The sequence below is a fragment of the Phytophthora cinnamomi genome (genome assembly GCF_018691715.1).
Source record: "Phytophthora cinnamomi strain GKB4 chromosome Unknown Contig53, whole genome shotgun sequence".
NCBI classification, from domain to species: Eukaryota; Oomycota; class Peronosporomycetes; order Peronosporales; family Peronosporaceae; genus Phytophthora; species Phytophthora cinnamomi.
The window spans coordinates 2,492,322-2,506,258 of record NW_027150986.1 but is presented as its reverse complement, the minus strand read 5'-3'; the positions used below and the strand labels follow the sequence as shown (position 1 = coordinate 2,506,258).

Below are 13,937 nucleotides of genomic sequence, written 5' to 3'. Positions count from 1 at the left end.
GTGCAGATGGCAGTCATGTATCGATCTATAGGTACCCCTTCGCCGTACGACTCGTATGGCCGACCTCGAAGATCAAGTGTGGGCTGGAAGCCACCGGGACAGGTCCCGTGCTCGTCCACCGTGCACGCGAGAGCCACCTGCTTGCTGCTATAATCAAAGCGTGCGTAGTACGAGCGCAAGAAGACCGTCCCGAGAACCGTGATGTGGAGGTGATCGCTGATTTCGGAGGATTGAATGCAATCAATTAATGCAGTGCATTCACGGCGGCGCTGGTCGCAGCGAACGTAGTCACTCCCCTGCAGCACGAAACGTTGGCTCGAGGTGCCCAACTTCCGACTATCTTCCAGCAAGAGGTCAAAGGCAAGCGGCGGAAACTCGTGTACCTGACAGCAGCGACAAGCTGGCAGAGTTTGATGGCCTCCTCGTGGCGACAGAAAGCGTGTGCCGAAGCGCACCAATAGCGCCTGGACGACCGCATTGAAGGCGTACTGAGGGAAAAGTATCATTGACGTCCCAGAATCGAGTAGTGCGGCGCCCTTATGGCTGTCTGGTCCGAGTGGGAGGACTTTGTTGTCGACCCGAATACTGTGTAATCGCAACGCCCAAAACCCAAAGCTTTTCGTGGCGCTCCCAATCGGAGGTGTGTGACCACGCAGCACGTCATTCGAGATGACTGGAAAAGTAAACCATGTCGCATTCCTGTTGGTCAGCGCTGGTTCATCCCCTCCAAGAATGAACTGTGATGGTGGTTGTGCGCCAGGCCAACCGCTGATGTAGATCGAGAACGCCGCAGGCCTTTTCAATAACTGCTGCTCCACCATCATCCCTAGCAGGCTCGAGTTGCCGCGGATCTGCGCCAACGCTTCCATTCCAAGCCCGACCACACCTTGGGCGTCAATGCCTTCCATTATCAATGTCTGGTCGTCGACGAAGCCTACCGGTGCGTCTCGAAGGTGAACCCCGCTAGTGTTCGAGCCAAGGTGAAGACTCGCTGGAACTGCAAAACCTGACACAATACCGCCACCATAGCCGATCACGAAGGCTTTCGAGGCTTTTTCATCGTCCGGAAAGCTGTGGCTGGTCACCCACATATCGCTGGAGCCTGTGTCGAAGATCACACGCACGCTCCGCGGAGGCGAGCCCAAGTGAACAGTGCCTGTAAATCGGAGCTGGTCGTCGCTTTCAAGTGGAATGCGGACGAGTCCGTGGTAACCGACCACAGCTTCTAGCACGTAGACCAACGCCGCCAATGCAATGACGCACCGAAGTCTGCATGGAAACATGATACTTGGCGAAGGACGCCTTGGCTTGTTGCTGTTGAAGCGGAAACTAACTCGATCGGTGATTGGTCAATTTTCTTTTTAGACGGACGACGGCCAAGAATTGTCTCGAAAATGTGGAGGAGCTCTTGGCGTGCTGCGACCCGCGCTGCGTCTCGCGGCGGCGCTCGGCGTCTGTCCAACGGTGCGGCAGGTGTCAGCGGTCGTCGCTTTGCAGTACGTTCTTTGTCGGGTGTCTATGCTGTCGCTGGTGCTGGACTCGCGGCGGCTGCAGTCATCAACTACAACGAGCGAGGTTGGCGTCCCGAGCTGGATGGTGCTGCCTGGGGTTGGCTATCTGACGTGTATATTGCACTATGTGCAGAGGAGGCGGCCCATTTGGAGGCACGTTCGGGGAAGAACAGCGTGCTGTCGCGGAACTTCATCGCCGATGCAGTGGAGAAGGCGTTTCCGGCGGTGGTGAACATCGCTGTTGATTCTGGTTAGTATAGTGGCCTACTTCAATGGCTCCAATGAGCACTTTGGCGTACTAATGCTCGGGTGTGCGCGGATGTTGTGTACCGTAGGTTACGTTGCTAGCAATGGGTCAGGGTTCATTATTTCGAAGGAGGGTCTGATTGTTACGAACGCCCACGTTGTCGCGCGGTGCAATCGCTACTCCAAGATTCAGGTTGGTTCCAGCAGCAGTGCCTTCATTAAGCAACACCTAATGCTCATGTTTGGTCTGTACTTGTGCAGGTGACGTTCGCAGATGGCAGCAACTACCCCGCCGTGATCCACAGCGCAGACCCTCTTTCGGACATTGCTCTTCTTCAGATCAAGTCGAACGATGTGAAGGAATGGCCCATGATATCGATCGGATCATCGTCAGAGCTGCGTGCTGGTGAGTGGGTGTGCGCCCTCGGCAGTCCGTTTTCCCTACAGAACAGCGTGAGTGCCGGCATCATCAGCGCCGTAGCTCGACACAGCAGCGAGCTGGGGTATCCGCAAAAGGGAGGCGAGTACATCCAGACGGATGCGGCAATCAACGCTGGCAACTCTGGTGGTCCGCTCATCAACCTGGACGGAGAGGTGATCGGTATCAACACAATGAAAGTGGACGGAAGCGTGGGCATTTCGTTCGCCATCCCGGCCGACACGGCAGTCCAGGTGATCGAGCAGCTCCGCAAACACAAGAAGGTTGTGCGCCCGTACATCGGCATGCAGATGATCAACTTCAACACGCGAGAGCTCAGGGAGATCGGCCGGTTGTTCCCGGACGTGAAGGAGGGCGTGATCGTCAAGTCGGTCGCCCCCGGTTCGCCCGCCCACAAAGGAGGCCTGCTGCCGGGCGACGTGATCGTCTCATTCGACGGGAAGAAGGTGTACAGCACCAAGGACATTCTGACCACGGTGGGCTACACCATTGGCCGCCACATCCCCGTGCAGGTGAAACGCCGCGGAGAAACGAACCTCGTGAAGCTGCAGGTCACGACCGAGCCGCTGCCGGCGCCGATCCAGCACTTCCGGGGCTAGAGTGAGCATGCACTGTCGATGTTGAAGTGGACATGGCTACACACAAAAAATAAAGCTGGATTTTCATTTGTGTGGTGTACACTCGCATTGGGTCGCTCCTGAAAACTCAAAACCCATTTTGCGTGTACTAAACCAGACGTAGAAGGTTCGTCGCGTGCTTGCTGATCGTACCATTTTGGCCCAAGGAGGGTCGATTTGTACGGGGTCGTGTCACGGGCGTACAAATTGGGTGCCCGTACCATGCGTCAAAGATACGCATGTCAAATGCCTTTCATTCTCGAACTTGGTTCAGCATGGTCTTGCCTAACTCATCTAGTGATGATGCGCCGCCGCCCCCTAGCTATGACTTCCCGTTAACGAAACAAACACCGTCTGCAGCGACTCAAGCGTCTACTCCTGTTCCCACGCCTGCAGCTAGCTTCGATTTCGCTTTATCGCAAGTGTCGCCGCCAGAAGTTTCGCTCGCAGAAGCTCCGATCGGTAATGCCTCGCCACCAACAGCCCATACTACTACTAGCACTCCACCAGCATCTGATCAACAAGCGCCTGACTCAGCACCGCCTGCAACTGCATCGACAAGAAGTGAGGGCCGTCGTGGAAGACGTCGCCGCACAGCGCCAACTGCGACCCGTGGTGCTGGCTTCTCGCCAGCTGAAGTCCGTGATCTTCTCGATCTTATTGACCACTACAAGCCAATTGGGCGAGATGAATGGGACACCGTTACGCGGGAGCACAATGCAAACTTTCCTGCTCATAGATGCTCTGAAGCTTGTGGTATATGCCACCCCACTCAGATATCTGAGAATCATGAAGAAACCCAGGCGCATTTAGCGCGCACGCTGCAATCGTTCCATCGGGGACAAAGACAAATACATTTCCGACGTAGTGGTCATGCTTCCAGCCGTTGTAGAACATGTTTTGCATGATGCAATCACCGCTCTGCTGTAGATATAGTTTGAGACCATCGGCGACTGCGAATACGTCGTTCAACTGGGGATACTTTCTGTGGATTGCTTGTTGATAACGCCGAACATCGGGTAGACTAGGCATCTTGATAGCAGCACGCTGATCCGAAGCAAGTACGCGGATTAAAATTCTTCGACCAAACCGAACGAACAAGGAGCAGACGGATGCCGTTATACCAAACATCATGCATAGAGTAAATTCAGAGCCTCTTGTCCGTGTCCATGCCAATACGAGGGCGAGGCATTGATATGCGTCCAAGCTTCGAGGCCGACCATGCCTTGAGCCACTTAGCGATGCAATTGCAGAGCCAGCCGGTCCTTAGGGAGTAAATCGTTTGTAGAGCACCTAAAAATGCTGTAGCACGTAGTGAAACGCGGGGTGGTCTAACCCCGTGACAGTGATCAACGCTGGATCGTCACCAGAGCCAAACAGCACGGAGAAAGACGAAGTTGCTGGCGTCTGAAGTGCAATACGAGCAATGCGACGGTCGCGCTCGCGTCGACGGCGACGCTCTAGCGTCGAGCGATACGACTGGCGGCGGTGAGACCGGCGGCGGCGCTGAATGATGGAGAGAAGCAGCAATGCGGGAGCGATCATTGTGTCCTTGGACCGCGAGTGGGAAGTACGCAATTGGGTTTTCAGGAGACAAAGCAGATTTGGTAAGAGCAAAACCGCCCAAGCTATGCACTAAATTTGGTACTAGCAATTTGGGTTTTCAGGAGCGACCCATTTTTGGTGAAGTCGCACGGCAAATTTCAAGTTGAGCAGGAAGGAAGTGACGATGGCCGACCCGCAGCCTGTTAAGGTGCCACCGACGTTCAAGACGCTGCTGCCGTTCATCCGGCGCGCCGAGGAGCTGGACCGCGACACGTCGCGTCCAGAGTCCAAGCTCATCGCCTACTTCTGCCGCCAGTATGCCATGGAGCTGGGCATCAAGCTGCGCGAGAACGACGCGTCCAACGACGCGACGGACTACCTCCTGTCGCTCATGGACCGCCTCGAGGACGAGAAGAACAAGCTGCCGGACTTCACGCAGGAGGAGGGGAAGGTTTGTGAGTGTGTTGGTGGCGCTGTGGGCTGCGTCGAGGGGTGCTGATGGAGCTTTTGGGTTGACAACAGGAAATCTGCGAGGATTTCGCCATGGAGATTTTCTCCAAAGCTGACGATGAAGACCGGGCGGGGATGGCGAACAAGTATGTGTGGATTGCAATGCAGTGATGGAGGGAAGAGGGGGTTAACTCGGGAGGGTGGACTTCTGCAGGAATACAGCTCGGACGTTCTACGCCGCGGGCACGTTTTTCGACATCCTGAACCAGTTTGGGGACATCTCGGAGGATGTAAGCTCAACGGTAGAACGTGTTGAATAGGCTGTGTTTAATTATCGCATCGGGCATGCGATTTTCAGGTTGTGGAGAAGCGGCGTTACTGCAAATACAAGGCGGCGACGATTCTGAAGGCCATCAAGGAAGGCAACGTCCCGACGCCAGGGCCACCAGACGGTCTGGACCTGAAAGGCGTAAGCGCTTTGTGTCTGTGTCAAGAGTTTCTGATGGTCAACTAACTCTAGCTTACGGATGTCTAGGCTGAAGACGGAACTGATGATGCACCGCCAACCTCATCCATCCCTTCTGCCCCGCAGCCTCCTACCCCGACTATGCCAGTGTCAAGCCCCCAGCCGCCCCAACCTTTGGAACCCGCATTTAAGCAAGAGCCATTCCCTTCGCTCACAGAGTCAGCTAGATCTGCTGGTGTCATGAGTGCCAGTGAGCTTGACAGTACGTGGCACGGGCCTGCCACCACTCATGCGACGCCGCCACCACCAGCCCCGAGTCATTCGGCGCCCCCTGCTCCTCCTGCACCGACGTATTCAGTCCCTGCAGTGCCACCGGCCCCGACACCAGCATACCAGCCTCCGTCTACACCAGCACCGGCATACCAGCCTCCTTCTGCGCCAATGCCACCGTATCAGCCTCCGTCTGCGCCAGCGCCGTCTTATCAGCCACCGCCCAGTTACACAGCGCAGAGTACGCCGTCTCGCCCACGCAACACTCCGATCTCCCAGAACGAAATCAATGATGCAATCGAATACGCGAAGTTTGCCGTCGCTGCATTGAAGGTACGCGCGATAAAAGGTGTCCCCGGATTGATCGGGTAGGGACTAACAAGAGTTAACTTGCTCGTGTATCGTCAGGTGAAAGATATGAAGCTTGCAGAAGAGCGTTTAGAGATGGCGCTGCGCAATATTAGAGGAGCGTAGATGGATGAACATCCGTCAAAAGCCCGAGCATATCCCAGCAGAATCCAGGTGTGCTTTTTGCCATTTCGTCGCGTTGATTGTCTAATGATGGTCTATGGGTGTTCGTTCACTCCTCCTTCAATTGTGCACCCTTGCGCGACGGGAGCGTTGCCAGAGTCGCCTGCGCCCAATCCTTGACTTCTGAAAACTGCGCTAGAATTTCAAAAACTGCACAAGCATATTGTTAGCGCGAAAATCGAGATTGTAGTGCATTACTCCAACCACGCGTACCATGGTTGACGGTCAGCACACGTGTGGCAGAGCCCATTTCGACGACAGCGTCGAGTGGTAGCTTAGCAGTCTCGATGCCCTGCTCGACGGCCTTCTGGTACGTAATGCCCTTCAAGCGGTTGCGATCGACGATGCCGCCAATGATGTACACCTTGTCGCGGCTCAGCTTCGTAATGGTGTTCGGGGAGTCGGCCGTCAGATAGACGAGCGACTCTTTCTTGAAGAGGTCCATGTAGCTCTTAGACGAACCAGAAAACTGCAAACAGTCACCACAAAGTGATTCGCATCGATATACGAAGGTTGAACAGCTACGAACCAGGAGACCTACTGCCTGCCACTCGTGGAACCCACTGATCTTCTCCAGGTTCCTCTGGATATCTCCATGCAGCGAGGTGATGTAGGCACTTCAATATAATAGCAAGAGATAGAGAACCGTCAGGATCAGTGATATGATACTATAGAAGCTTCCCGAGACGGAATGCCCACGTACTTCATGGGAGTGCGGCTGCGTCGGTTCACGCCGTACGAGAACCTGCGTCATTGCGCCAAATACACCACCACCATCAGTTCAGCTGACCATGTCGACAGCCTCCATCAATTTCCTGCAGCAACACGCACATGATCTGCTGCGAGAGGCTCTTCTTCTCCTTCTCCGTCATCTTCTCCTCGAACTCGCAGTCGATGACCACCTTGACGCCCTCCTCCGCAGCCATGAGGAAGGCCTCCCGCTTGGCCAGCGCGCGCTCCTTGCGACGCAGCACAGCCTCCTCGCTCATGTCCAGCTCCTTGGGCGGCGCGAGCTCTCCGCTGGCCTTCTTGAGCCGCTGCTGCTCCTGGCGCTTGAGCTTCTTGCTGGCCTTGCGCTCCTCCCACTGCATGCGGTGCTTCTGCTTGCGCTTTGCGCGCTTCGACAGCTTCGCGTCATCCCCAGCAGCAGCAGCGGCGACCTCCGCCGCCGCAGGCTGCTCCGGCTCGGGCTGTTGAGCGGATGCAGCAACTTCCACCGTGTCCGCCATCTCTCGATTGATGCACAAAAACGGCAACTGGTCCACCAGTGCATTTTGACTTGGCTTCACTATACCGCTCCGCAGATAGGTCTCGAGCAGGATCACCTCGAGATTAACGTGCCTCTGGTAGCCGGCCCAGACCTTCAGAGGCAGCTTCAACATCCCATTAGTCCACAGTCACCTTGCCGTGGCGGCCAAAGAGCGCTGAGCTGAGTTGAGTCCTGTCGCCAAGTCGGAGTCCAGTGTAGTTTACCTACGTCGAAAATTCAACAACAAACAACAACAACAGTTCGCAAAATTCGCGATCCGGCGCGCAGAGAACGTCGATGTCGACCGTGACGGACGCGATTGTCAAGGGCGCGGTGGGCGGCGCCGGCTTCCTGGCCAGCGCCTACACGCTGACCAAGTTCATCGTGGCCACGCCCGTGGTGCGTCCCCGCGTCGTTAAACAAACAAGATACTTCTGCTCAAAACTGACGTGTCCTGATGCTCATATGTACCTCCTTCCCTGTAGAAAATTGCGCCCCGCGGTGACGCCGAGCACGACCTGGACGTGGTGCTATGCTTCGACACCAAGAAGTTCTCGCAGGAGGCGGTGGACTTCTTCGTGCAGATGGTGCAGAAGCAGAGCCACCTGACCATCGTCCCCAAGGTGAAGAACGTGCTGGAGGAGCATGAGGAAGCGGAAGACAAGAAGGAAGGCACGCGACCCGAGGAGACTTTCTACCTGCTGGGTGCCGCTCACGCTACGCTGGTGGCGATCAAGCAGAAGAAGGAACGCGCGCTGCACGGCGACGTGAGTGAGGCGCCAGTGCCCGAGCGCTTCTGCTCGGGAGACCGGATCGATCTGCTGCTGTTCGAGCTGGGGCGCTTGAAGGTGCACCCCACGTACTACCGTCCTACTGGCGGTGATACCATTGAGAAGGCGGAAGATGATACGGCTGCGTTGCCCGAGCCGTTCCAGGACGAGGAACATGGGCTGCTACTGCAACAGGCGATGCACTCGCAGCTTCTGACGGACCATTTTCCGTTGCATTATGACGAGGAACGCAGTGAGCTGGTGGACACTTGGGTGAAGGAGTGGACGAAACCACAGCCGCTCGACACTGTCCGCTCGTACTTCGGAGATGAAGTTGGGTTCTACTTCGGGTTTCTCGGGATGTACACGCAGTGGCTGATGCCGCTGGCAGCGGTCGGCGTGTTGACCTTCGTGCTCGATTTCTTCCCTAGCTGGGCTGCGTATGGTCGTGGACTGTACTCGCTGCTAGTGACGAGTTGGGCGACAGCATTTTTGAAATTTTGGAAACGCCGCGAAAGCACGCTGCGCAACGAATGGGGTATCTCTGCTTCGGATTCTCTAGTGTTGGAGCCTACCCGTACCGATTTCTTTGGCGAAAAACGATTTGACCCTGTGGAGGGATGCTACTACACCTTTTTTTCGTTCAAGGACCGTGCCAAACGCTACTTCGTTACTTTTTCGGTGACAATGGCAGCCATGGCAATCGTGACATTCATGATGATCGTATATTGCTGGATGGAAGAATGGTTTGCTATTGCATTCACACCGGCGACGGGATGGGATGGTTTGTACGAATATGTATCGCTGGTGCCCTCGATCATTTACTCTGTCGTAGTGCTGTATGTCGATGCAAAGTACTCGGATCTTGCATCCTCGCTAACTCAGTACGAAAATCACCGCACTGACAGTGACGTAAGTTACCCGAAGTTCTTGCTTGTGTAACGTGTGTATTGGATTGTTAACTGACGCGATATTGTTGCAAATGGTGATTGTTTTTCCTTGTTCGAATCTTAGTTTGCAAACGCGCGAGTACTGAAGTTGGCGTTATTTTACTTTGTTAATAACTTCGGCTTCCTGTTCTACGTGGCGTTCAAGACTCGCGATATGGTCCTGCTAGAGCAAACGCTGAGCTCTCTGCTGATCACGCGACAGCTTTTGGGCAATATGCAGGAGCAACTGATGCCGTACATGAGCCAACGATCATCGCTGAAGGCTGAGGCTGGGAAGTTGGCCAAGGAAGCGAAAACCACCGACGCAATTGTCAGCAAGGTAGATGCGGAGCTCCTGTTCCCAACATACGACGGAACTTTCGACGACTACTTGGAGATGTTTGTGCAGTTTGGGTACGTGTGCAGCTTTTCCGAATCGATATCGTTCTGAGCTAACTTGAATGCGGTATGCTGTGATGCATCAGCCAAGTGACTTTGTTCGCTTCGGCGTATCCGCTTGCCTCGTTGTGGAGCCTCTGCAACAACATAATGGAGATCCGCAGCGACGGCTTCAAGCTCTGCGTGAGCTTCCGCCGCAGCCACCGCACCTCCACCCACGGCATCGGCACCTGGTACTATGCCTTCAGCGCTCTGGGCTACCTGTCGGTGGTGACGAACTGCGCGATTTTCGGGCTGCACTCGGGGTTCCTGAACAGGCTCTTCCCGAAGATGTCGTTTGCTGGGTCTCTGGTCGCAATCGCGCTGATGGAGCACGCCATGATTGCCGTGAAGGTGTGCGTGGAGATGTTCGTCCCAGACACCACCGCCGCGGTCGTCGAGGCGCATCGCATGAAGCGCGCCTGGCTCCGCAAGAAGGCCTCGCTTCAGGTGGAGCTGTCGTCTCGCCAGTTGCTGCAGCAGCAGCCGTCGGAAGACGGCGACAGCACGCAGCAGCAGTCGCCGCCACGCTCGCAGGAGGCTGTCGCTGCCGAGGACGTGAATGAGTGGCTAAGTCGCGAGAAGGAGCGGCGACTGAAGCTCGAGCGCGAGCTGAAGAGCCTGAACGATTTGTACATGGGCTGGATCCGCGAGGAGCAGACCAAGCGGAAGAAGACGGAGCACAAGCTGGCGGCGCTCATGGAGCGCGTCAAGGCCCCGCTGCACGCCGCGGCCAAGGACGGGTAGCTAGCTACAGTAAATGGTAGCAGAGCTGGCGACAAGTGCAGCGCGTACGTGAGTGACGTTGACGTTGCACCAAAAGTGTATCCATTCTGGTCTCAGGTGGCACGTGTATTCTATTGGATGGGGTGAGCCTGCCAAAAGGCATACGAAACGACCGGACGGCATGGGTTAGACAAAGGCGGTAAAGAGAGAGACGGCGTTCCTTCCTTCCTCCCTCTTTTGTCTCGGCAGCTCGCGGGACCACGCGATCAGTTGCGAATAAACGAGCAGTTCGACGGACATGGCGGCGAGTCAGAGCGAGCTGGACCGGCAGATCGAGCAGCTCAAGCGCTGCGAGTATCTCAAGGAGTCGGAGGTCAAGGCGCTGTGCCAGAAGGCGCGCGAGATCCTCGTGGACGAGAGCAACGTGCAGCGCATCGACGCCCCCGTGACGGTGAGGGGCCTTGAGGGAGAAATACCGAAGGGGGGGGGAGGGCTGACTGTGTGGTTTATTGTTTGCTCGACAGATCTGCGGTGACATCCACGGCCAGTTCTACGACCTCAAGGAGCTGTTCAACGTGGGCGGCGAGTGCCCCGAGACCAACTACCTGTTCATGGGGGACTTCGTGGACCGCGGCTTCTACAGTGTCGAGACGTTCCTGCTGCTGCTGGCGCTGAAGGTGTGTGGGTGCAGTAGGAGAGAGGGGGGAAGGAGAGAGAGACTGACTGGTTCGGGGTTTCTTTTGTTGTTGTTGCAGGTGCGCTACCCGGACCGCATCACGCTGATCCGCGGCAACCACGAGAGCCGTCAGATCACGCAGGTGTACGGCTTCTACGACGAGTGCCTCCGCAAGTACGGCTCGGTGAACGTGTGGCGGTACTGCACGGAAATCTTCGATTATTTAAGTCTGTCTGCGATCATCGAGGACAAGATCTTCTGCGTGCACGGCGGCCTGTCCCCGTCGATCAACACGCTCGACCAGATCCGCATCATCGACCGCAAGCAGGAGGTCCCGCACGACGGCGCTATGTGCGACTTGATGTGGTCCGACCCTGAGGACATTGATGGCTGGGGCCTCAGTCCTCGTGGTGCGGGATACCTTTTCGGCGGAGACGTCGTGGAGAAGGTAAGACTTCTCTTTCGACTAGAGGCCGCCTGGGATACCTTGATGCTGCGGTGATCTGATTTTGATTTGGGCTGTCGTTGATGCTGCGTGGTGAAACAGTTCAACCAAACGAACGACATTCAGCTAATCTGCAGAGCGCATCAGCTCGTGATGGAGGGTCACAAGTCCATGTTCAATAACGCGCTGGTGACGGTCTGGTCGGCCCCTAATTACTGCTACCGATGCGGCAACGTCGCGGCCATCCTGGAGCTGGACGAGAACTTGGAGCAGCGATTCAAGGTAAGAGAGAGCTGGAGGGCACTCACTGGATGCAGCCAAACCAGAGACTGACCACAGGACCTTTGTTTTTCTACCCTTGCTGAACACAGATTTTCGAGGCGGCGCCGCAAGACGCGCGTGGCGTGCCGGCTAAGAAGCCCGCCCCGGACTACTTCCTGTAAGTTGTTGGGCGGACCGATCGTAACCAGCGGGCGTGTGCTGCATTAGAAGGCGCGCTTCCACTCGGCGCGACGGTGGGGAGCGCTGCAGCAGTCCCAGGAGATACAGCAACGAGTGAAAGAGCAGGCGGAGAGGATGAGGGGAGGCTGCGGCCAGGAGCTACTTGAAGTATATTTTTTGGATTTCGGACTTCAATGCCCAGTCAATCGTGCAGATACGCGCTATATAGCTAGCTAGTTGCCCTGGGTGGTGCCTGTCGCGAGCAGTAAAGACAAATAGCAGGTCGTGCAAGCACCTAGAAGTACAGTCAATTCTGGGTTCTTGTCTGTGTTCTGTGATTCCGTCGACCAACGTCACACACTTTTTCGTACCAACTTTTGACATAAGGATCTGATAGCAAAGCGATGAAGGCCTGGAGTGACGAATGGAGGTGCGCGCGGCTGCGGCTGCAGCTCCGCGACGAGGAGCTCTTCCAAGGTGCGCAATAGCTCTACAGGTAGCCCTAGCGCCAGTGCAGCTAGTGGTGTGGTTTTTATTTAAAGGTTAACTGGTGCTGCTGCCAGGGGAGACTGTGAGCGTGGAGGTTTGTGCGTCTGCATCTCGAGGCTCTGCAGCTCGCAACAGCAAGAACCAGGGAGAGATCAATGTCGAACGGCTGTTGCAGCGATGGCGCGAACACTGTGAAGCTGCTCAGGTGCAGATTCAGATCGTGGAGGCCCCAGGAACGGACGGCGGCTCGAATCCGTCTCCCGCCACCTTGTTCAGGCAGGAGACGCAGTTCTGCCAGGTTTCTGTGGCTCACACAGAGGACGGAGCTGATCCTGTGGTCGTGCTGAAGGCTCAGTTCGACCTGAGAGTGCGGCACGAGTTCTGGGACAGAGAGGTGGTGCTCATTGTGCACGTCACGCCGAGGAACAGTGTCGTTGCTGGAGCCGAGGGGCTCAGCAGTGATGGAGGTCTCAGGTCAGGATTGATGGCGCTGCCAGGAGCGTCACTGCTTCGAGACGAGTGGGCGACATCGCAGTTGCTGGCGCTAACGAGAGAAGAGGCCCAGCCACCGCCGGTGATGACCCGACGTGTTGAGCGGCGAGTCGTGGTCACGAGACCCCTGCAGCTTGAAGTGGAGACCCGCGAGCTCGCCGGCCAACGTGTGGGTATCCTCGCTCGAGCCTCGAACGCGCACTCGACGCTGGCGTTGGCGGTGAGAGACTTGCATCTCCACCTGGACCAATCGTTACGAACGCAAAAGGCGCTGGGGAGCGGCGAGGCCAACAACCGCTTCCGCGTCGTGAGTGCCGACAAAGTACCGTTTCCGGTTGTATTACTGCCGCAGGAGCGCTACAACTTCCTGTTCGTGCTGGAGCCAGTAGAACTCATGGCAGCAGATGAGTCGCCCCGAGGTCCAGAAGCAGGTGAAGAGGTCAAGCGCGCGCCCCCGACGAAACCCAAGACGCAGAAGAAAGGAAAGCCGGCCGCGGCGCCTGCGGCCCAGCACACGTTATTAACACTGTCCTGGCAGGCGGTCGCCGTTACGATGGATGCGGTCACGGAGAATCGTACGATTGCGTGGTCTCCGAAGGCGTCGCTGCTCCCGCTTCCGCGCGACGATAAAGCGCATCAGACGGACTTGCAGAGGTTCGTGTCGTCCGTGCTCGAGGGGCAGTGGCAGGGAGGCGCTGGTCCCGGCGCGGATTTCAGATGTGTGCGACTCCTCCCGGACTCTGCTTTGCAAGTCTCCGTTGCACCGTTGTCGTCGGCTATCTCGGTCGGCAGTGCGGTGACCGTGTGCGTGACTGTGGCGAACCGCTCCGCACGCTCGGAGTTTGACGTGACGTTGATATTACCTTCTCGAACAGAGAGCGCCGTTGACGCGAGTGCTACTGGAGAGGACCCTCCTTCCTTCGTGGGTTTCGAGGCATCGCACCGTTTGGGGTAAGTCCGGAAGTCATTTCGTCCGAACATGTGTAATACGCTTACCACTTCAACGCCGAGTGATGACTACTAACACGGTGAACTGTTTTTCCAGATTGATCCGCCCGGGCTCTAGCGTCAGACGCAGTCTGCACGTAGCATTTCTGCGGTTGGGCAGATGTGCGCTCGGCCCACTAGTGCTGGTGGACGACTTGACACGTACCTGCTTCATGTCTGGCGCGTGGGAGGTTTTCATCAAAAACTGAACCGGGCGCTT

At 56.5% G+C, this 13,937-nt stretch overlaps 7 protein-coding genes across 7 annotated transcripts; 6 read left to right on the top strand and 1 right to left on the bottom strand.

The window, feature by feature from the left end:
- Nucleotides 1-1,394: 1,394 nt before the first annotated feature.
- IUM83_00712 (Serine protease family S01B) lies at nucleotides 1,395-2,795 on the top strand (the record flags this gene model as incomplete). Its single annotated transcript, XM_067924505.1, has 4 exons — nucleotides 1,395-1,575; nucleotides 1,645-1,761; nucleotides 1,847-1,950; nucleotides 2,019-2,795. The coding sequence occupies 4 exons, from the start codon at nucleotides 1,395-1,397 to the stop codon at nucleotides 2,793-2,795; spliced, it is 1,179 nt and encodes a 392-aa protein (XP_067788394.1).
- A 1,747-nt stretch (nucleotides 2,796-4,542) lies between these two features.
- On the top strand, nucleotides 4,543-5,348 carry IUM83_00711 (Vacuolar protein sorting-associated protein VTA1; the record flags this gene model as incomplete). Its single annotated transcript, XM_067924504.1, has 5 exons — nucleotides 4,543-4,809; nucleotides 4,881-4,954; nucleotides 5,023-5,098; nucleotides 5,167-5,290; nucleotides 5,344-5,348. The coding sequence occupies 5 exons, from the start codon at nucleotides 4,543-4,545 to the stop codon at nucleotides 5,346-5,348; spliced, it is 546 nt and encodes a 181-aa protein (XP_067788396.1).
- Nucleotides 5,349-5,715: 367 nt separating this feature from the next.
- IUM83_00710 (Vacuolar protein sorting-associated protein VTA1) lies at nucleotides 5,716-6,018 on the top strand (the record flags this gene model as incomplete). Its single annotated transcript, XM_067924503.1, has 2 exons — nucleotides 5,716-5,877; nucleotides 5,953-6,018. 2 exons carry the CDS (start codon nucleotides 5,716-5,718, stop codon nucleotides 6,016-6,018), a joined length of 228 nt encoding a protein of 75 aa, XP_067788465.1.
- A 106-nt stretch (nucleotides 6,019-6,124) lies between these two features.
- On the bottom strand, nucleotides 6,125-7,457 carry IUM83_00709 (putative RNA (guanine-9-)-methyltransferase domain-containing protein; the record flags this gene model as incomplete). Its single annotated transcript, XM_067924502.1, has 5 exons — nucleotides 6,125-6,225; nucleotides 6,289-6,544; nucleotides 6,617-6,692; nucleotides 6,779-6,820; nucleotides 6,907-7,457. 5 exons carry the CDS (start codon nucleotides 7,455-7,457, stop codon nucleotides 6,125-6,127), a joined length of 1,026 nt encoding a protein of 341 aa, XP_067789140.1.
- Nucleotides 7,458-7,621: 164 nt separating this feature from the next.
- On the top strand, nucleotides 7,622-10,208 carry IUM83_00708 (anoctamin-like protein; the record flags this gene model as incomplete). Its single annotated transcript, XM_067924501.1, has 5 exons — nucleotides 7,622-7,723; nucleotides 7,810-8,172; nucleotides 8,950-9,006; nucleotides 9,109-9,437; nucleotides 9,509-10,208. The coding sequence occupies 5 exons, from the start codon at nucleotides 7,622-7,624 to the stop codon at nucleotides 10,206-10,208; spliced, it is 1,551 nt and encodes a 516-aa protein (XP_067788930.1).
- A 277-nt stretch (nucleotides 10,209-10,485) lies between these two features.
- IUM83_00707 (serine/threonine-protein phosphatase PP-X isozyme 2) lies at nucleotides 10,486-11,751 on the top strand (the record flags this gene model as incomplete). The annotated part of the gene is made up of 5 exons (XM_067924500.1): nucleotides 10,486-10,638; nucleotides 10,712-10,864; nucleotides 10,943-11,311; nucleotides 11,411-11,590; nucleotides 11,680-11,751. 5 exons carry the CDS (start codon nucleotides 10,486-10,488, stop codon nucleotides 11,749-11,751), a joined length of 927 nt encoding a protein of 308 aa, XP_067788933.1.
- Nucleotides 11,752-12,153: 402 nt separating this feature from the next.
- Nucleotides 12,154-13,926, top strand: IUM83_00706 (anoctamin-like protein; the record flags this gene model as incomplete). Its single annotated transcript, XM_067924499.1, has 3 exons — nucleotides 12,154-12,226; nucleotides 12,313-13,681; nucleotides 13,776-13,926. 3 exons carry the CDS (start codon nucleotides 12,154-12,156, stop codon nucleotides 13,924-13,926), a joined length of 1,593 nt encoding a protein of 530 aa, XP_067788934.1.
- Between the last annotated feature and the right edge of the window lie 11 nt (nucleotides 13,927-13,937).